Source organism: Vanessa atalanta, chromosome 4 (genome assembly GCF_905147765.1).
Source record: "Vanessa atalanta chromosome 4, ilVanAtal1.2, whole genome shotgun sequence".
Classification (NCBI taxonomy): Eukaryota; Metazoa; Arthropoda; class Insecta; order Lepidoptera; family Nymphalidae; genus Vanessa; species Vanessa atalanta.
The window spans coordinates 6,105,291-6,123,289 of record NC_061874.1 but is presented as its reverse complement, the minus strand read 5'-3'; the positions used below and the strand labels follow the sequence as shown (position 1 = coordinate 6,123,289).

Sequence of the window (17,999 nt, the reverse complement as noted above, 5' to 3'; positions counted from 1 at the left end):
AAAATATAAAAAAATATTAATAATAACATAAACCACTCCTCTACACAGCACACTGTGTAGCACTTTGTGTAGTCACTATGACTCTGTGTTCTAGAGAACCTCTCTATGTGTGCTGTGCCATTCGCTCGATCCACTCAGCTTAGCTATAGTAGTATTGACTTGCTTCGTAGCCATAATGAACAATTTATAAGATGCTTACATCAGCATCTCATCAATTGTTCGTTATGACTAGCAAACACTACAAAAAGCACCATGCCAAAATTGCGTTACCTACTATGCCACAAAAAGTGACCTATATGCCAAAACGAATATTATGTTTTAATGCATGTATGTAATTTAAAGACATTAAAGTACAAAGCGTGTTCATAGTCTAAAATGTACATGCTACAACCATTTATAAATCTTTTTTTTACTGACTAACCGGCGGCTCATATAATCAATAATTTACCAAAAACATTTAATTAGAAGTCCACAAGAAAATTATCTTTTTGTTTAACATAGAACCGAACCACAATAATCGATTATTAAAATAAGGTGAATGTCCCGCCTTATGTCATAATCTATATTCATCGTTTCGATATCGATTTACATCACTATTTTTAGTGGCTGTCAAATGCACAATTCTATTTAAGTGCCACAGTGAATTTGTATGGAATTTTATAATACATTATGTTTATTTAACATTTTTTCTTTATTTACTTAAAGCAAATATCGATTGATCAAAAGTCATAAGATCTATGTTACGATATTAAATTTTTACAGAACTTACGGGTAAACAATGGTGTGGCGAAGTGTGAGAAATTGTATCTGGAAGAGAAAGTGTCTCAAATAATAAATAAATAACGGGTCGATATGAATATGTCTGTCTCGGATTTGTCCGTGGGATGTCGATTTGCAGATTATTTTGTCATATGTGGGCTCGATTTTGATTCAGGACTAGAAACAGACAGGTTATGTGGTAAATAAATATTTTATTTTGTTATTAGGTTTCAGATTATTTTATTGTTTATTTATTAAATCATAAATGCGAACATAATTTTAGGTGACAATTTACATATATCTCCTCTCGATCGCTCATACAAAGGAAAGGTTCTAGCCCATTATCCAGATAATGTTCATAATAATAAATTTGATGAACATGCAGTTTGTATGGTGAGTTTGATAATATGAAAATAGTATTATTTTAAAACTGAATTTATTTAATTATTGGAATAATTACTCCATCATTACATGACAAATATTACTCTTATTCAACACTTATTAACATGGCATTTATCCCTCATTTTTTGTAGATTAACTACACTAAATTAAAAATTGTATTTTTTACAGCTTTGTTTTCCTGCAAGCCTTCAATTTAGGACTCAAAAACATTCTTTAGAGCCAAAGTTTCATAGTTTTGTTGTGACTAGAGAAAATGCATCAAGATATTATGGATTCAGTCTTATTTTTTATGAAGAAGTTAGAAACAGGAACATATGCAGTGCAATGCATACATTACAGGTAAGTAAAATTTTAACTTACCACTACTGACTGTAAATATTATAATTAAATTAACAAAAATCATATACAAATATTCCTAAGACTTACATTTACAATATTAACCATATTGATACTAATGTGTTAGTAGGGTAGCTATTAGAAATAATAAGAGCTGAATCTAACTGATATGACAAGTCTACAATAAATCTGTCTTTATAATTGTATTAATAATTACCATGTATAATAAATCTTATATAAAAACTACTATTTTACAGACAATGTACATCACTGAACTATCTAGTGGACAAACTCCTCCAGGGCATAGAAAGGGATCTGGCAAAGAGAGTTCTAGATCATTACCAAGATCCTTTAAGTTGGCCCCACACTCCGGAGCTGCACTTACATATTATGACATAACCAAAGATAAACTCTATGTAGCCAAAAGTATAGCACTTATATGCCAATACCCTTATATTAGGGTTGCACAATTATTCTTAGAGAATTTATTTAGGTATGGTCTTATGATATAATATCATTTAAACTTAATATTTTTATTTCATACTCATGGTATTTCTTTTTTAATTTTCCTATGCCTATTTCCTTACGCTCTACATATCATTTATAAAAGTTTGATATGAAATTTAAAAATTTGAACAATTCATTTTTCTTTACAATATCATTAATTATTATCAATCAAAAATTAATTTCAATCATATATTCCTAACATTTGAAATACAACATTCAAAAAAATATTCAAAATGCTTTTATGATGTCTAAATTTCATACTTTAATAATTATAGGTCACTACCTAGACAGCCGGGGCCGGGCCTCAGTCCTGAATCCTATGTCTACAACTTGTTATATGAAGTTCCAGTGCCATCACCGGGTCAAGCTTTACGTCTTTATGTTCCTCCTTCTGAACCACATCTCGATCCAATACCAGTTGTAAGTAAAATTAAGTTAAAGCTATGTTAGTGTTTTTGTATGCTTACATTTTTAATTTTAAATATGATAAGATTAAATTGATTAGATTTTTGAATTATTGTCATTCATATCAATTATTTTATCTTCATGTAATATTTTTATAGTATTTGTTATCAATTTATTGCCAAACTTAAGATTAAGAAAATTATACAATATAAATGTGAATGTTTCAATCAATCAATTTTGACTAAAATCAACATAGTAGAATTATTTTATTCCCTCCATAAAATAAGTATTAACTGCAAACAAATTTACTTACTAATAATATAAATTTTTTTTGGTATTTTTTTTCTGGAATAACACGTCTTTCTATTGTGTATGATCTCTTAACCAATTTAGAAAAATTAAAACTCATATATCTCATCATTATTTTTAAGATATAGCAAATATTTAAGATTGAAAATGAATAGATAGTGTATAATTTTTTCTAAAATTATTAGACAATTTACCTGGAACATGAAGGAACAGTAAAATTTTAGAAATAAATCGACAAAACGAAGACAAGGAGACTGTTATTTATAACTGTTATATATTTTCAGGTGATAAGAATGCCAAACCCACCTGAGGAGTTACCTCTGTTAGATTATCCTCTACGTGTAATGTTTTCCACTTTGGGTGTTGAATGTGTTGTCCAGTTATTTACATGTGTGCTATTAGAACATCAAGTTCTGTTAAGATCTAGTGGTAAGTAATTCAACATTCTTTAAAATTACAATTTGCTTTATAAATAGAATATAATAGAAAGACACAGACAACAAGTCTTCAGACTTACATATATAACAATAATAAAATAAAACATTAAAGTCATAGAATATGTTAGACAAGAAAATACGATTTTTGTCAAAATATTGTGTAAATATTAAAAATTTAATTTAAGATCATACTAAGTTTATTGCAGTAACTTGAGGTGAGTCACATATAACTATATACATCCAATTAATAATTAAGATTTAATCTAATAAGAGTATGAGCCATGAGCCAATTATTTATTATTAAACATTGCCCATAAAACCCTAAGATAAAGTTTAAGCACATTTTTAACCCCGCCCCTTTTTTTAATATGTTACTGAAGTTATAGAAACATCATTTTATAATGTGTAAAATTCTTAATTTTGATTTTAGATTTCAACAAACTCATGCTAGTTGCAGAGTGCATTGTGTCTCTGTTGGTTCCGTTCTCGTGGGCGCACGTCTATGTGCCGATATTGCCATCTCCTCTTTATCATTTCCTTGATGCGCCCGTCCCTTTCGTAATGGGTATGTAAAAGAATATTATTTATTGTAAATATATATTTAATTTAATATGCAGTATGGTGTTAAGCCAAAGCGAAATGTAAGAGGCAAGCAAGAACTAGTGAATTTTCAAGTCTTAATTTGTGTTTATAATTCAGTTCGTGCTCGGCATTAATACAAAACATCGTGAATAAATCAGCATGTATCGGATGGTAATCCATCAAACATGTATCCCCCGCTTTGGAGTAACGTACAGGAAAAGCTCGAAAATCTTCTGTTCAAATGAACAGGAGACTGCAGCCCAGCCGCAGAATATTTTCAGGATGTTACTATAATAGACATTAGAAAGCCACTCGCTCCCAAACACTGGATTTCGTAAAAGCCAGCAAATATTTTCCACCAATTCTTTTTCGTATTTTTAATTTTTGTGTCACTAAAGCGATTAGCTTTATTAAATATATTCTAAAATATAAGAGATCTAATACCTTAAAGACACTTAATTTCTATGCACAGGTCTCCATGCAGACAGCTCAGCTATTACCATTGGAAGTAATGGTCCAAGAAATATTGCAATTGGGTCAGAAGCGGCACTTTGTCTCGTTGACATTGACAAGCCTGATATACAACTACCTGAGGAACTGCCCATATTCCCTCACAGGACACCTTTCATTGAAGAACTAAATCATGTTCTTGATAAACATCAGGTATATAATAAACAATATTTTATTTATTTTATAGAAAGCTATAAACAAAAATCTTGTGACGCAAATTATTAATACCCATAGTCCAATACTAACCACCACAGTCTCAAGACCAGTAAAGCAAAATAAAAATGTTTGACATTGAATTGACGCGATATCTGATTGAGTAAAAAATAAATTAAATTTTAATATAAAAATGTACCATGTTGTTTTTCCAGATAATTAGACCAGAAACTGAACCGACAAAACTAGGAGTACCATTGAATGGGACGTCATACAAGCATATGAATGACGGAATGAGCAGTAGTTGTACATTACCCTCAGGTTAATTGCATTCATTTTTTATAAACAATAAGAGTATAATATTTTTTTAAATGTAGCTGTACAAAAACGCCGTGATTAAATTCTCACGAAAACATCCCTAGGACATTGGTATATATCATATAATTTCTGTTAATTTCTCACCTGGGTGGGTACCACTCATTCACCAATGACTACCGATAAGCAAAGTTCTGAGTGAGTGAGTGAGCGAGTGAGTGAGTGAGAGGGTCTGTAATCAGACGGGCTGCGGCGCAAGCACTCGTTCCACGACGTGCTGGAGTGGGAGGAGAGCCGGCCGCTCAACGCGTCGCCGCCCGCGTCCCCGCGCCGCGCGCCGCGCCCGCTCTACCGCCTGCAGCGCATGGTCGACATCATCGTCAAACGTGCCGGTATTATTGACTTTGTTTAAAACACAGCACTATTCCACTAGATAGATTTTCTGAAGGGGAGCCGTTTTAACTTACTCATTTATATTCATCAAACGTTACACAATATCTATCATAGCATTCTCGCCTCAGTTAAATGCATTTGCGTTTTAATACCTCTTCATTGAGAAGACGGGTCTGGTCAAGTAAATCCATTCGAATTATTAAGAAAACCCGAATTGATAAAATTTTTAATTATTTTTCAAAAAGATTATCAATGTATGTTCTACTATTATTGAAAATAGTAAGCAGTTTTTCATTGAAAAAATCGGACTTATAATGAAATATACCAAATTAACTTACAGGATTGTCTATAGATGACGTTGATGCTGATACTGTTATGCCTACAACTAAGAAGAAAATACTGAATGACGAAGAACAGTATAATGAAGATATTCGATTGAATATTGCCATCAGAGAAACATTTCTTAACAGATTTGTTCACATATTCCTGATGTATGAAAATTTTGTAATTATGCCGGATCAGGTAAGTTTCATTTGATTTCTTTCTTATATATTATTATTAGATATGATAAATCCTATATTATTTTTTCAATATGGAACTTATGGAAATACGGTTACAAATTAAACGTATAGACTAGAGTGCGACGTTTGGTTTTATGTCTAATTCGGAATCTCTTCCAGAAAAATCAATCAAACAGATAATTAAAAATAAAATGTAAGTAGGTGTTATGGCGCAACTTACGTAAACTTACTAATGTTTAGCAAATAATAACATATCGTATATATTTACTATTATATACTAATAAGTATTGCAAAATTAATAATGTTGTACTAATACAATCAAATTAATTTAAAATCGTATAAATTTCTGAGGTTTTATACATCCATATACTTTTTTCTTATTTTTTTTTATTCCTAATCTAGTAGGTTCAGTAGATCGAAGCTATCTTATTTCCGTATAAAGCGATTCTTATTTAAAAATACAAATTTTTCTGTTATGACAGGATCGTGATTCATGGCTGTCTTCTCGCGAGTCAATGGTTAACTTCGACAAAGCGTCCTTCCTCTCTGATCAACCGCAACGGCACAGGCCGTTTTTATCGCGTTTTCTTGAGACACAAATGTTTGCTACACTCATAGATAATAAAATCATGGCAAATTGGGGCGAGTATGACGCTAACTTGCAGGTCTTCGAACACAGGATTCGCGCAGTGAGGTGAGTACGATACTGTGGATTGCATGATGATTGCATTTTTGAGTTTTAAAGAGGAGTTCGAACATTTTATTACTAACGCTGGATTTCAAACGTTAACATTAAAAAGTAACAATTGCTCGGTCATATGGTCATTTTGGAATACCGATCGATTTTATTTAGGGAATAATATTCAAATAAGTTGTATGCAAATGGATAACGACGTAGACTACTAGAGAAGGCGAAGTTTTAGTCTTTATTCGATACGAATACCAAACGACTACCTCGCGTCGCGACAATTCGCGAGATACTGAGGAGCAGTCGGCGAGAGAGAGAGAGAGAGAGAGAGAGGAGAGTGATGCCAACTCTACGGATTGTCCCCCTAGGACCAACTTCAAATTTCTCTAAATAAGTTTAAATATCGATTAAAAGCCGCTAATGTTTCTATTTTAAATCCTGTTTGGGAGTAAATTTCAAATAAAAGTGCAAAAATAGGAAATTAAAAAAATCTTACTTCTTGATTCTTAACTTTTCTTTCCTCAAATTTAGTTTTTATTAACGTTTACTTGCATATATTTTTCATGCCACTTCCACATATTATTTTAATACAAAATTTTTAGTTTTTGTCAATTTTTCCCCTAAATAAATAAACTCCCTAAAAAACCGCTGTACATCATGATCCCCCCTAAATTAGAGGGGAGCACCCCCCAAGTTGGCATCACTATGTTGCAGGGAGCGGCTGGGCGAGGGCGGGCTGGCGACGCGCGGCTACAGCGTGTGGGCGGGCAGCGGCGCGGCGGGCGGCGCGGACGCGTGCGACGTGGAGGTGGGCGCGCCGGGCGAGCGCCTGCCGCACCGCGCCGCCTACTACCGCGCCTTCCCCGCGCGCCTCGACGCCGCCGCGCTGGCGCCGCCGCCGCCGGCCGACCGCAGGTGCGCGCGCTAGCCGCCCGCCGACCGCCGCCGGGACGTGGCCGTCTCTAACGGGCCGACGCTCCTCCCTCGGCCATCGTTCTATAGAGCGATGAGTGCGGGTTGAGTTGTTGTTTGAGGTTGAATTTATAGAATAATAATACTATATGAGCCAGAACTATGGATTGAATAAATCTTTTACCATAATTTATATACTCCGCGTAGCGAGGACACCGTTAGAGATGACAACGTTTTTACGGTATTGTTGCGAACGTTGTGTGACGGTGCTGATGATGTCGAGCCGCTTCTATTTTTGTGTGCCTAATTTTAAGTTTCTTGTCCGATCCCTGGAGGCCCCCGAGTACGGGTTGATCGTGAAGACGCTTTAAAAATGCTCGACCGAGTCGTTATAGATGTAGATGAGCATCGTTTATTTTATTTATGACTATAGTGATATTATCGTAAATAGCAACGTAGCACTATTTAATGCATGTAAAACACGAACATATTATTTACACTATAATTTTACTAATACAAATAGAATAGGTATATACTGATTAATTATTTAAAATCGGTTATTTTTTATATTTTGGATATTATTTCCATAAAAGGAAATACTTTTAACCTCTCTTAATTAAACCGTATAGTAACATATCACTCAATCGTAAGTGTGCGTCAGTGACATTACATTACATATACATTAATAAAACAAATATTAAATGTGATAAGTACAGCACTTTACGCGTACGAATTCAGACATTTGCCAACGTGCACTAAGGACAGCCGCTTTTTCTGTGCCAACATTGAAGACGTACACAACACACTATGCACACGTTGAAGCTAGGAAGCGAACTAGTACCCTTTTTAATACATATTGGTAGGCTTACGCGCAAATTGGCTACCTCGTGGTGGTCACAGCCCATAGACATTAACGATTCCTTATATCACTAACAGCGCGTTTAAGCTATGATGTTATGTCCGTTGTACCTGCAGTTAAACTGGCTCAAACTGGAATACACACAAAACTAAGTCTCGCGCACACTCAAATATTGTTGATATATGAAAAAAATCTAAATAATCAGTTTGGCACATTGATGATTTTATGCTTCACCGTCACTGATTTAGCGAGACTTAAAAGACTTGGTAGCCTTGAAAGATTAATGTTTTAGTGTAAAATGCGTACAACAGTATCGTGATCGGCGAAAAAAACGAAATCCACGGATGTCCATAGAACTTACAGAAAATCTGTATTTTTTTTTATAATTGCCTGTTTACTTTGGGAAGCATGCGATTGTGTTTTGTGATAGTATATGTATTTTTGTCTCATTATTTTTTAATTTAACATTGATGCTACTTTTATAGTCGTAGACACGCGGTAGGCGAAATACTTACATACTTCTTGTATATTAATTTTTAAATTCGTGGATTTTTATGTATAAAAGGCGAGAACAGTAATATAATATTTTTTTATTTTATAAATCCTTATTAAATATTTTAAAAAAATATGTCTTCCTTGCCTTCTAGTACAATTTTGTTTAATACTCGTTTTAAGCATTAATAATTACATAATAGATGTAAACTAATATTCTTAAGTGATAAATATTTCTAAATTAAGTAGTTAATTTGATGGTGGTTAAATAAATAAATTCACGCAAATTATGAATCTCGTAATTCGACTTTATTATTTTAGAACTAGTAAGTTTGCTCAGAGCATATTAATTTATTGTTAAATTTAATTATACTCGTGCTTCGTCCTCGAGATTAGTAACGTGTGAGTATTATTGAACAAAATGTAGTAACGCATAGGTGACACCACTTCATCACTATATTTTAGAAAAAAATAAATTGCCACTACCAAAGTGGCAACACTAAAACAAAAAAGTAAATAAAGTATGTTCCTACCCCACTCAAGTCAGCCCACCTGCGCTGAGCTTTTAGTAGGCAGCCTCATTCGCATTTTAGTGCTCAACCACTTCGCTTATTCGCACACAAATTAGGCAAAAATCATGCCGAAAGGTGTAAGCGATAATAGTATAGTAAATTCTTTACTATTAGCAAAAAAATTGCGGAAACTGGAAAAGGAAGTGAAACGCTCACGTCGTAAAAAACAATAATGTTTCATTGAGACCCTTATGGCATATGTACAACACAACTTTTTATTAGAGTTCGTAAGCCCCATACTTTAAAAGTTACTAATCTCTTCGGACGAAGCACTTCGTATTATTATGATAGAACTTCACTTACAGGTAAGTTCGTTTAATCATTAATTATCTTATTTAAGTTCTGTCAGTCTTAAATTGTTTAACTATTTCGTGTTATTGTATTACAATTTTACGCATGTTAAAACAGGTTTATTTAACATTGAATACAATTCAATTATTTATTCTACAGAATTATTAAAAGTACCAGCACCCTCTTAAGTTTGAAACAACGTGTGTAGTACATGAAAAATGTGGCATGATTTGTAGTCGTTACTCAATTTTAAAAAAATAATTAGAAGAATTTTGTAATCATAGAGAAGATAAGACGTACAGTAGGCGTGACGAAGAGAACAACAAATAATTAAAATAAATGTTTGCTTTTGTTCTCACTGTGCGCTTGTCTTACGATTATGGGATTATTTTATATATTTGTTGTCGGACTTTCGTGAAAGTTTTGGTAAATTACCATCATCGTTCAATATTTGGCGCGAATAAATTAATAAAACAGGCTTTTTTTTAACCTAATATATCATCTATAAAATACTCCATTTTTAGTATGTATGATATTATTATGCCATTCCCGATAAAAAATCACTGAGTATTATCGTTTGCTTTAGTTCTCTTTATATTATGTTTTATTCGGAAGCTCGAAGAGGGTGTTGGTATTTTAATAACTCTATAAGTATATCTATATAATTTATAAATTCCAGGTTAATACTCTAAAAGTACCAATACCAAGCCACATTTTTCTACAAAGGATGACTAAAAATAAAAATCTATGAAAAATGGTATAAGTAATATCTGTACAATTTTTATTAATCTCGCTAGAAATTCAAGCAGAACTTATACAGTCACTTTATGTAGAAAAATCGAATCAAATGATTACCTTATGACCAAAAAGTAATTAGTTGGTCTTCTACAGATAATATATTATAAAATTGCTTCCAAGTGTTGTGATACATTATGCATGGTTGTTTTAGTTAGAGGTTTTATATAAATGCAAATTTTGTTAAATGTTCTGTGCGATTTCATTTGCATGTTATGTTATTGTACTTGTGAATGTTTTGCTCATTCTGTTATGGTAGCTCATATTTTGTAAATATTATGAAATGTATACATGTAATAAAACGAATTATTGTATTATCTTAGGTATATAAAAAGATTGAATTTATGTTTTGTATTTGAGTATGCTTTGTTAATAATACGATAGCAATTGCTACTTATTTATCTGTGCAATTATTATTATAAGTAATTTTAATGATTTATTTTTTGTTTTTTTCCTGTCAGTTAAAATTATTATTAATTTATAATAATCGGTTCTCATATTTAAAAACCTCACACAATAGGCAGCTGTTAAAAATGTAAACTCAAATAGAGTTAGAAATGTTTATGTAGAAAATCATTAATATATAAAAATAAAGTTATTAAAATCAATATGTTTGTATTTTAAATAACTCATACAAGTTTTCCATTAACTATCTTTTTTTTATTTGACTTATGTCTTGTAAAGAACAAGCATAAAGATAGTAAAAAAAAATATCAAAATATTTCCTTTACTATTAACTCAATATTAGACTTGCACACACTGACAAATACTATTTTGTTGTGTATTGTAAAATCAAATACTTTGCTTCAAGCTTTATTAGCTTCTGTAAATATAGAATCGGAATTTATAACGGACATGTATTTTTATTACTTTTTTAAGTGACCTGATAAATACTTTTATGTTGCAGAACTAATAGTTTGAAGCGTATTAAGAACGCGAAATGGCAGGTGAAAGACTGCCCACCGGAATTATTGCTTGGGGATATTGGTAGACGATTATCGACTGAGGTTACCCCAGCTGCTATAGCACAAAATAATAGAACTTTCGTCGAGAAACTACTAAAGGTATAAAAACATTTATACTAATATTATAAATGCGGAAGTAACTCAGTCACCTTTTCACGTTAAGACCGCTGAACCGAAATACATATATGAAATAGTATGGAGATATTTTGAGTCCCGGGGACGGACATAGGCTATTTTTTTAAAGTCACCCTTAGAGTGGGTTAAATAGGGCGTGATGGTTTGTGTGCTATAGATAAAGTTTTATAAATTTCGCTCGGGTAAAACCGGAGGTTCAACTATTTCTTGTTAAAATGAATAAGATCAAAGAAATACTTCTAAGCGTTAAAAACTATAAGTTAAAGTTGTGCCATTATTGTTTAGTCAATATACGAGCTGGCCCAGTGGTTAGAACCCGTGCATCTTAACCGATGATTTCGGGTTCAAACCCAGCCAAGCACCACTGAATTTTCATGTGCTTAATTTGTGTTTATAATTCATCTCGTGCTCGGCGGTGAAGTAAAAATAAAAGAGCATGTCTGTATACATATTTTAAAAATTTATACTCCAAGTTAATTTTCGTGAAATAAAAAGTCAACTATATATAAAATAATTAAACGCAGAAAGTGAAATAAATATGAATATGTTACGTATGAATATTATATTATAATTTCAGTAATAAATCTCTGCTGTTTACGGATTTGTAGTTTTAGGTAAATTACATCGAATAAAACCTAGAGGATTATTTATGGCAAAACATAAAACGATACTAGTTTGAGACTCCTCGTTTAATACATAAATATAAACCGCAAGCAGTGATAATTTTTTAGTAGATAAGACGTTTATTTTCAGGAATGCAAAAGTAAAACTAAAAGGATGCTTCTCGAAAAGATGGGTACCGAAGAAAGCGATTTAGGCTTGGGTTGCGAAGTTTCTATAACAGGAGTAGAAGAAAGTACGATGATAGCGTCTCTTTGTGACCTTCTGGAGAGATTGTGGTCGCATGGTCTACAACATAAGATGGGAAAATCGGCATTGTGGATGCATCTTACTAACTACCAAGAGTTAGAGCAATGCAGCAATTCAACTAAACCTATTGACCCGAACTATCTTACTCCCGGTATGTCTAAAGTATTCTTACTTTTATTTCTCTTCAAAATATTTTTCTTAAGCAGAATTTTATATCATATAGTATAAATCCACACAATTCAGGAGAATCGTTGCTCGAATTGCCTTATATAAATTTAAGGGTTTTTTTGTCGAGTAGTTCTGAGTATTGGTAAGCCGGAGCTTCATAGCTGGCAATGTTTAAAATTTTTAAGGAAGTATGTAAGACCTTTGTAGAAACCAGACTATTTTCAGTCGTGTTGTATATAACAGTCCATCGGATTATGAGAGTGCCCACATACACATGTGCAATACAATATGTCCTCCGCAGTCGACTAGTTTCCCTTGAGATTGGGCACCTATGCCGTAATCTGCCAGGAGTGCATTCATTTAGTCCATGACTAAAATTAGTGTTCACTGGTTTTTATGCAGGAATATGCAATTTGAATTGTATTTCATAAACATACACACAATAGAGTAAGAAATATTAAATTTTATAAAGTTAATCATATACGTACAAAAAAACTACAATAAACAAATATAATGTTACGCCTTCGTTATATATACGACAGTGAATCATCGTTATCTACTATATTTTTTTTTAATTTAAAACATGCAGCTTTGGCCTGGTGTGTGTTACGGAAGCGACTGGATTGTGAGTATATATATGTACTGACTTTCAATTAATATTTAAACTAAATTTAGCAACAGCCCACTTTTTGGTATAGACCTCCACTTCAAAGGGAAGTGAAGTGAAGAGGTCAAAGTAAAAGTTTATTCATCCAGTCTTGCACTGGATTCCTCACAATATTAACCACCACTGCCGAGCACAACCCGATAAACATAAATTAAGCAAATGAAAGATTCAAACAAAAACAAAGAACTGAATAATTATAATTAAATGTTATATTTAAAAATATTCCAGATTTATCATCTGTGGGTGCAGAAGTAGAAGCTCAGCAAAGCACAAGTGGCAGTAGATCGCGGGACAGCTCTCGCGGTGGGTCGAGAGATAGCTCTCGCGATCGGCTCAGTAACTCCGGCACTTTGGAGAGAAAGTCGTCTCAAATACCGAACCCTCTGAGACCACTTCCAGAAAATCTCACCTTTGATATGAGGTTTATTAATCTATTTTTGCATATTTTTTACTATAACATTGACTTATATTTATGGTTCATTCACAAAATAGTATGTCACAAAAAATTTAGATACTTTAGGGCCAGTTAGAAGATCCCGAAATACAGATGTTATGATAAAAATAACAATAACGATACAACCTTAGCATTCTACCCACATATTTAACTGATATTAAATAAATTTTATTAGAAAATATAAAACTTAATCTACCTTATCCATTTCAGAAAATAATATAGTGTAATGTAACATAACATTACACTATATTATTTAATGTAATATAACAAAAAAATAAACCAATTTAAATTGTGATAATTGAAATCGTTAGTAAAACTAAATGATAAATATATTCAAATTTACCTTAGCTCTATTCACTAGCTGATGCGTCCTCCGTGTTATTGTTTATTATTAATAAAATAAACTTTTTTAAATAAAGTATTTTTTTCCTCTCTTTACTCTTAGTCGTCTCAAACAATTTTAAGACATATTGTAAGCACGAACGTCACTCAGTCATACTAATGCACTCCAATCATCATTTAACGTGGAGCCTTGGTATGTGAATAGATCTGAGGCCCAGGAACGTTTATAAAAATAGATGTGTTTTCAATTTAGGTATTTCATCTCTAATTTTTTATTATAGGAATGTACAAGCAATGACAGACATCAAAACAGAAATAGGCTACGCACGAGCCTGGGTAAGACTTTCGCTTGAGAAGAAATTGTTATCGAAGCATCTCCGAGAACTGTTATCTGATACTACTTTACTGCGGTCGCAGTACAAAAGAACAGCATTTTTGCGATGTGAAGAAGAAAGGGAACAATTTTTATACCACCTATTGACGCTTAACGCTGTCGATTACCATTGCTTTACCAACACTTATCCTACTACTAGTAAGTATTTTGATCTCCAATACTTTGCAATATAATTTTACAAATTCCAACTTCCAACAACAATTTCAACAGCTTTCCAACAACAATTTAATTAATTAATTAATAACACTAGTGTAATATACAAGTATATTAATTGGAATTTTATTAAAAAAAATATTTTTAATGAAATTGTATTTGTTTTACGTACAGAGTTGCCATATCGAGTGCTGATTGTACCGTCTCGTAAAGCAAGTCAAACTACTGCTAATTGCTGGCTCTCTATATCCGGTGCTAATGGTGAATCGACGCCTAAAATCCCTATACCAAGAAATACCAATGAGTTCGTATTTCATGTAAGTTTAAATGATATTTATATTCTGTACTTTTTGATTAAAAGAAGGTATTAGGTTGCATGAATATCAATCATGTATTAAATTATTTAATATGTCCTCCTGATGTCTGCGGGAATGTGAAGAGTAACAAACTTACGACGGCTTACCTAAAGAATATATACCAGTGTGAGCTAGAGCTTTGTAGGTCCGTCCGGGTACCACCGAGTCGTCACTCATTTTAACACCAAACAGCAATTCTTCGCAGTGAGGTTTACTAGTTTGAGGCATGAAGGACATGTCTTAGAAAATTTACTTGTGCGTGGCGCATAGATTGTGAACTAGTCTATATTTCTTGTGGTACAAATTAAGTTTAAAAATATTTTATTTGCAGCACAAAAATTTAGGTATACTCTCAACTTTACGCATTGGTCACGATAATTCTGGTTTATCTCCAAGATGGCTTCTGGATCAAATATATGTGAGGAATGAAGTTACAGGTCATACATACACGTAAGTGAAACCCTCTTCAGGGATTATTTTTCTTGGTGGTGAAGTGCTAACGTGCTTTCGGGCTCGAATGTTAGATGTGCTTAACAAATTTTCTCGAGGTGCACAACACCGACGTCATATGATGGGATGGCTTTGATTTTCTCTTCCGGAATCAAAATTCATGATTAATCATGGTATATTTTAATAAAACAATCTTCTGCTATTATTTTGTAAAATCTATCCAAACCTTTATTGCCTTGTTATTCAGGTTCCCGTGTAATCGCTGGCTGGGTACAGGCGTGGACGACGGCTCGACGGAGCGCGTGTTGGTGGCGGCGCGCACGCGAGAGCGCTCCCCGCGCACACCCGCGCCCGCGCCGCACGCTCTGTCGCCCACCACGCACCTCTCCACCTCCACCATACAGCACATGATAGGTGAGCTCCCCGCGCACACCCGCGCCCGCGCCGCACGCTCTGTCGCCCACCACGCACCTCTCCACCTCCACCATACAGCACATGATAGGTGAGCTCCCCGCGCACACCCGCGCCCGCGCCGCACGCTCTGTCGCCCACCACGCACCTCTCCACCTCCACCATACAGCACATGATAGGTGAGCTCCCCGCGCACACCCGCGCCCGCGCCGCACGCTCTGTCGCCCACCACGCACCTCAATAACACAAGAAACTTGTTGCTATCACACTTTTTTATGTAAATTCGAAATCAAATTATTATTATAGTTTTTATTTTAATATTAAATACCAATACACCAGTTTATTGTTTTACCAGCTTATACGTACTTTAAATATAGTGCTTCTCTTAAACATAGCTAACAGATTTTATTAATGTTAACTGTTTAGCAATCACAAAAGCAGAGTTGAACCTCATAAAATCGTCATTCGTGATTTTTGTGTTGGGTTAACCACAACGATTTTGTGGCGAAAAATCTTAGCTTAAACTAACTTTATAGGCACATACACAACAATAAATAAACGTTTTTCTTACAGGCGATTGTGTGAATGCAATTGTAAAATGGCACTATCAATCTAAGCGCGAAAAAGACGCGAATTCACTGAGTGTGCTACTATGCGGAGAAAATGGCTTAGTTAAATGCTTGGAGCAGGCCTTCTTATGCGGCTTCAAGTCTGCTCGGCTTTTTGGCAAAAACCTTTTTATTTGGGACTACTTTAGTAAGGATGTCTTTATCATATATTTATAAATTAACTTTACATATCATAAAAATCTGTTGTTTATCTTTTATTATTATGGTTTTTCTTTATGATGACTTAAAACTTGACTATCGAAACTTTATATATGCGATAAGTAATTTGCTATAAACATTTTCTTACAGCAAGGGTAAAAGACGAATTCAAGATGAGCCTCTGTGACGAATCAAACGTACAATCTAATAAGGGTTGCGGCGTGGCCTACAATTGCAGACAAGATCAGGAACATAGAGCAATATGGCGATGCTACTGCCATCTCATGGATGAAATAAACTCTGTGGGGCGATCACTCGGCAAAGATGGAAAATTCCAACTGTTTATTTGCCTTAGTTTGAGGTAAAATGCATAGTTATGTAGTACTATTATGAATTATCGTTTTTTCTTAAATAACATGAATAGACATGATACAAAATATCTTTTTTCATATTTGTTAATATACTTTGGCGTAATGTATTGCAAAACTGCTTTATTAAAAAAAAAAATCCTTCACAGAGAACACTGGCTCCACAGGATGTTAGTGCCAATGTCAATGACGCGCGTCACTGCAGAAATGTACGAAGAACAGAGTTTCTTGCGTAAGCGCGGTCTACTTACGTTTCTCAGACAAATACTCGAACCTTTGGATGAATTCGATATAGTTCTAGAAAATTCTCTCACTCAAGGCATTTAATTCCTTTCAGATTTATTATATTTTCGTATTTCAGATAAAGATTCTATTTGTGATTTTGTCAAAGTATAACGTAAACATTAATATTTTCAATGTTAGTAGTAAAGAGATCATTATTTCAATATTTTTGGGAATGGTAGAGATGAGAAAATATATTATAACAATACATAGTGCATAAGCGGAATAAAATACTCATAGGATTAATTTGAATAATTTGTTGTAAGACACTCTAATCTTATGAATTTATTTTAGTTATTTGGGTCGTTTTTTATATACATTTTTTATTATATTTTATTATTGTTAAGTTTTTACTTGCCAGTGAATCCAAAGATTGACGACGCAAACGTCTCTTTATATTTAGTTTTAAATTTTAAGATTTGAATCAAGGATATAGTTAGTCCTATTTTGTTTTTATCATTCGATTTGGTTTTCTTTTTTCCAAAACGAATTTTATTTTATGTAGTGCTACTACAAAAATGAACTGCCATCATTAGCAATTTAGACATGCTAGATTCAAATCAACAATCTCGGAAAATAGTTTACTGTGATAAAAAACATTCTTCAAAGACACAGAAATTATCTGATCTCATGACATTTTAGATAAATAATATCTTCACCTAGCCATGATGTTAAAAATAAAAAAAAAACTAAACTACCGAGTATATAATAACTTTATTTTATATTAATAGCTAGTCCTTATTCGTTAAAATATAATAAACATACGAAAATGGTTGACATATATATAAAACGTTTTCATAATTCATAATGCCATCAAAAAACTCACAAATTAAATATAAAATCAATAAAGTTACAGGTTACTGGACAAAACTTCCTAATGAGTAACGTACAGTGCAATTATTAAGTCAATAAAAAATCATATAACATTATACCGCCAAATTAGGATATACCTATAAACCATTCATGAATATATTTTGTC

At 33.2% G+C, this 17,999-nt stretch overlaps 1 protein-coding gene across 2 annotated transcripts; it reads left to right on the top strand.

Annotated features, from left to right (window-relative positions):
• The first annotated feature begins 603 nt into the window (after window positions 1–603).
• LOC125077668 (DENN domain-containing protein 5B) lies at window positions 604–17,637 on the top strand. 2 transcript variants are annotated; one of them, XM_047689660.1, is made up of 25 exons: window positions 604–647; window positions 763–958; window positions 1,043–1,152; window positions 1,330–1,500; window positions 1,755–1,990; window positions 2,280–2,424; window positions 3,003–3,147; window positions 3,586–3,720; window positions 4,210–4,400; window positions 4,616–4,721; window positions 4,958–5,107; window positions 5,449–5,630; window positions 6,112–6,323; window positions 7,032–7,232; window positions 11,146–11,302; window positions 12,092–12,359; window positions 12,966–13,001; window positions 13,272–13,464; window positions 14,121–14,371; window positions 14,561–14,703; window positions 15,074–15,192; window positions 15,440–15,606; window positions 16,177–16,359; window positions 16,521–16,731; window positions 16,888–17,637. In XM_047689660.1, the coding sequence occupies exons 2-25, from the start codon at window positions 853–855 to the stop codon at window positions 17,063–17,065; spliced, it is 3,996 nt and encodes a 1,331-aa protein (XP_047545616.1). In that variant the 5' UTR covers window positions 604–647; window positions 763–852; the 3' UTR covers window positions 17,066–17,637. The 2 variants fall into 2 exon arrangements, with proteins under 2 accessions (XP_047545616.1, XP_047545617.1); XM_047689661.1 differs by lacking the exon at window positions 7,032–7,232 and having other exon boundaries at window positions 631–958.
• The last annotated feature ends 362 nt before the right edge of the window (window positions 17,638–17,999 follow it).

What these genes read in the sequence shown, in the direction of transcription:
- LOC125077668 (XM_047689660.1), top strand. Translation starts at nt 853, where the DNA reads ATGAATATGTCTGTCTCGGATTTGTCCGTGGGATGTCGATTTGCAGAT. An exon ending in ATCTCGATCCAATACCAGTT is followed by an intron (nt 2,425 to 3,002) that starts GTAAGTAAAATT and finishes ATATATTTTCAG; the next exon opens with GTGATAAGAATGCCAAACCC. An exon ending in GTTACAGGTCATACATACAC is followed by an intron (nt 15,193 to 15,439) that starts GTAAGTGAAACC and finishes CTTGTTATTCAG; the next exon opens with GTTCCCGTGTAATCGCTGGC.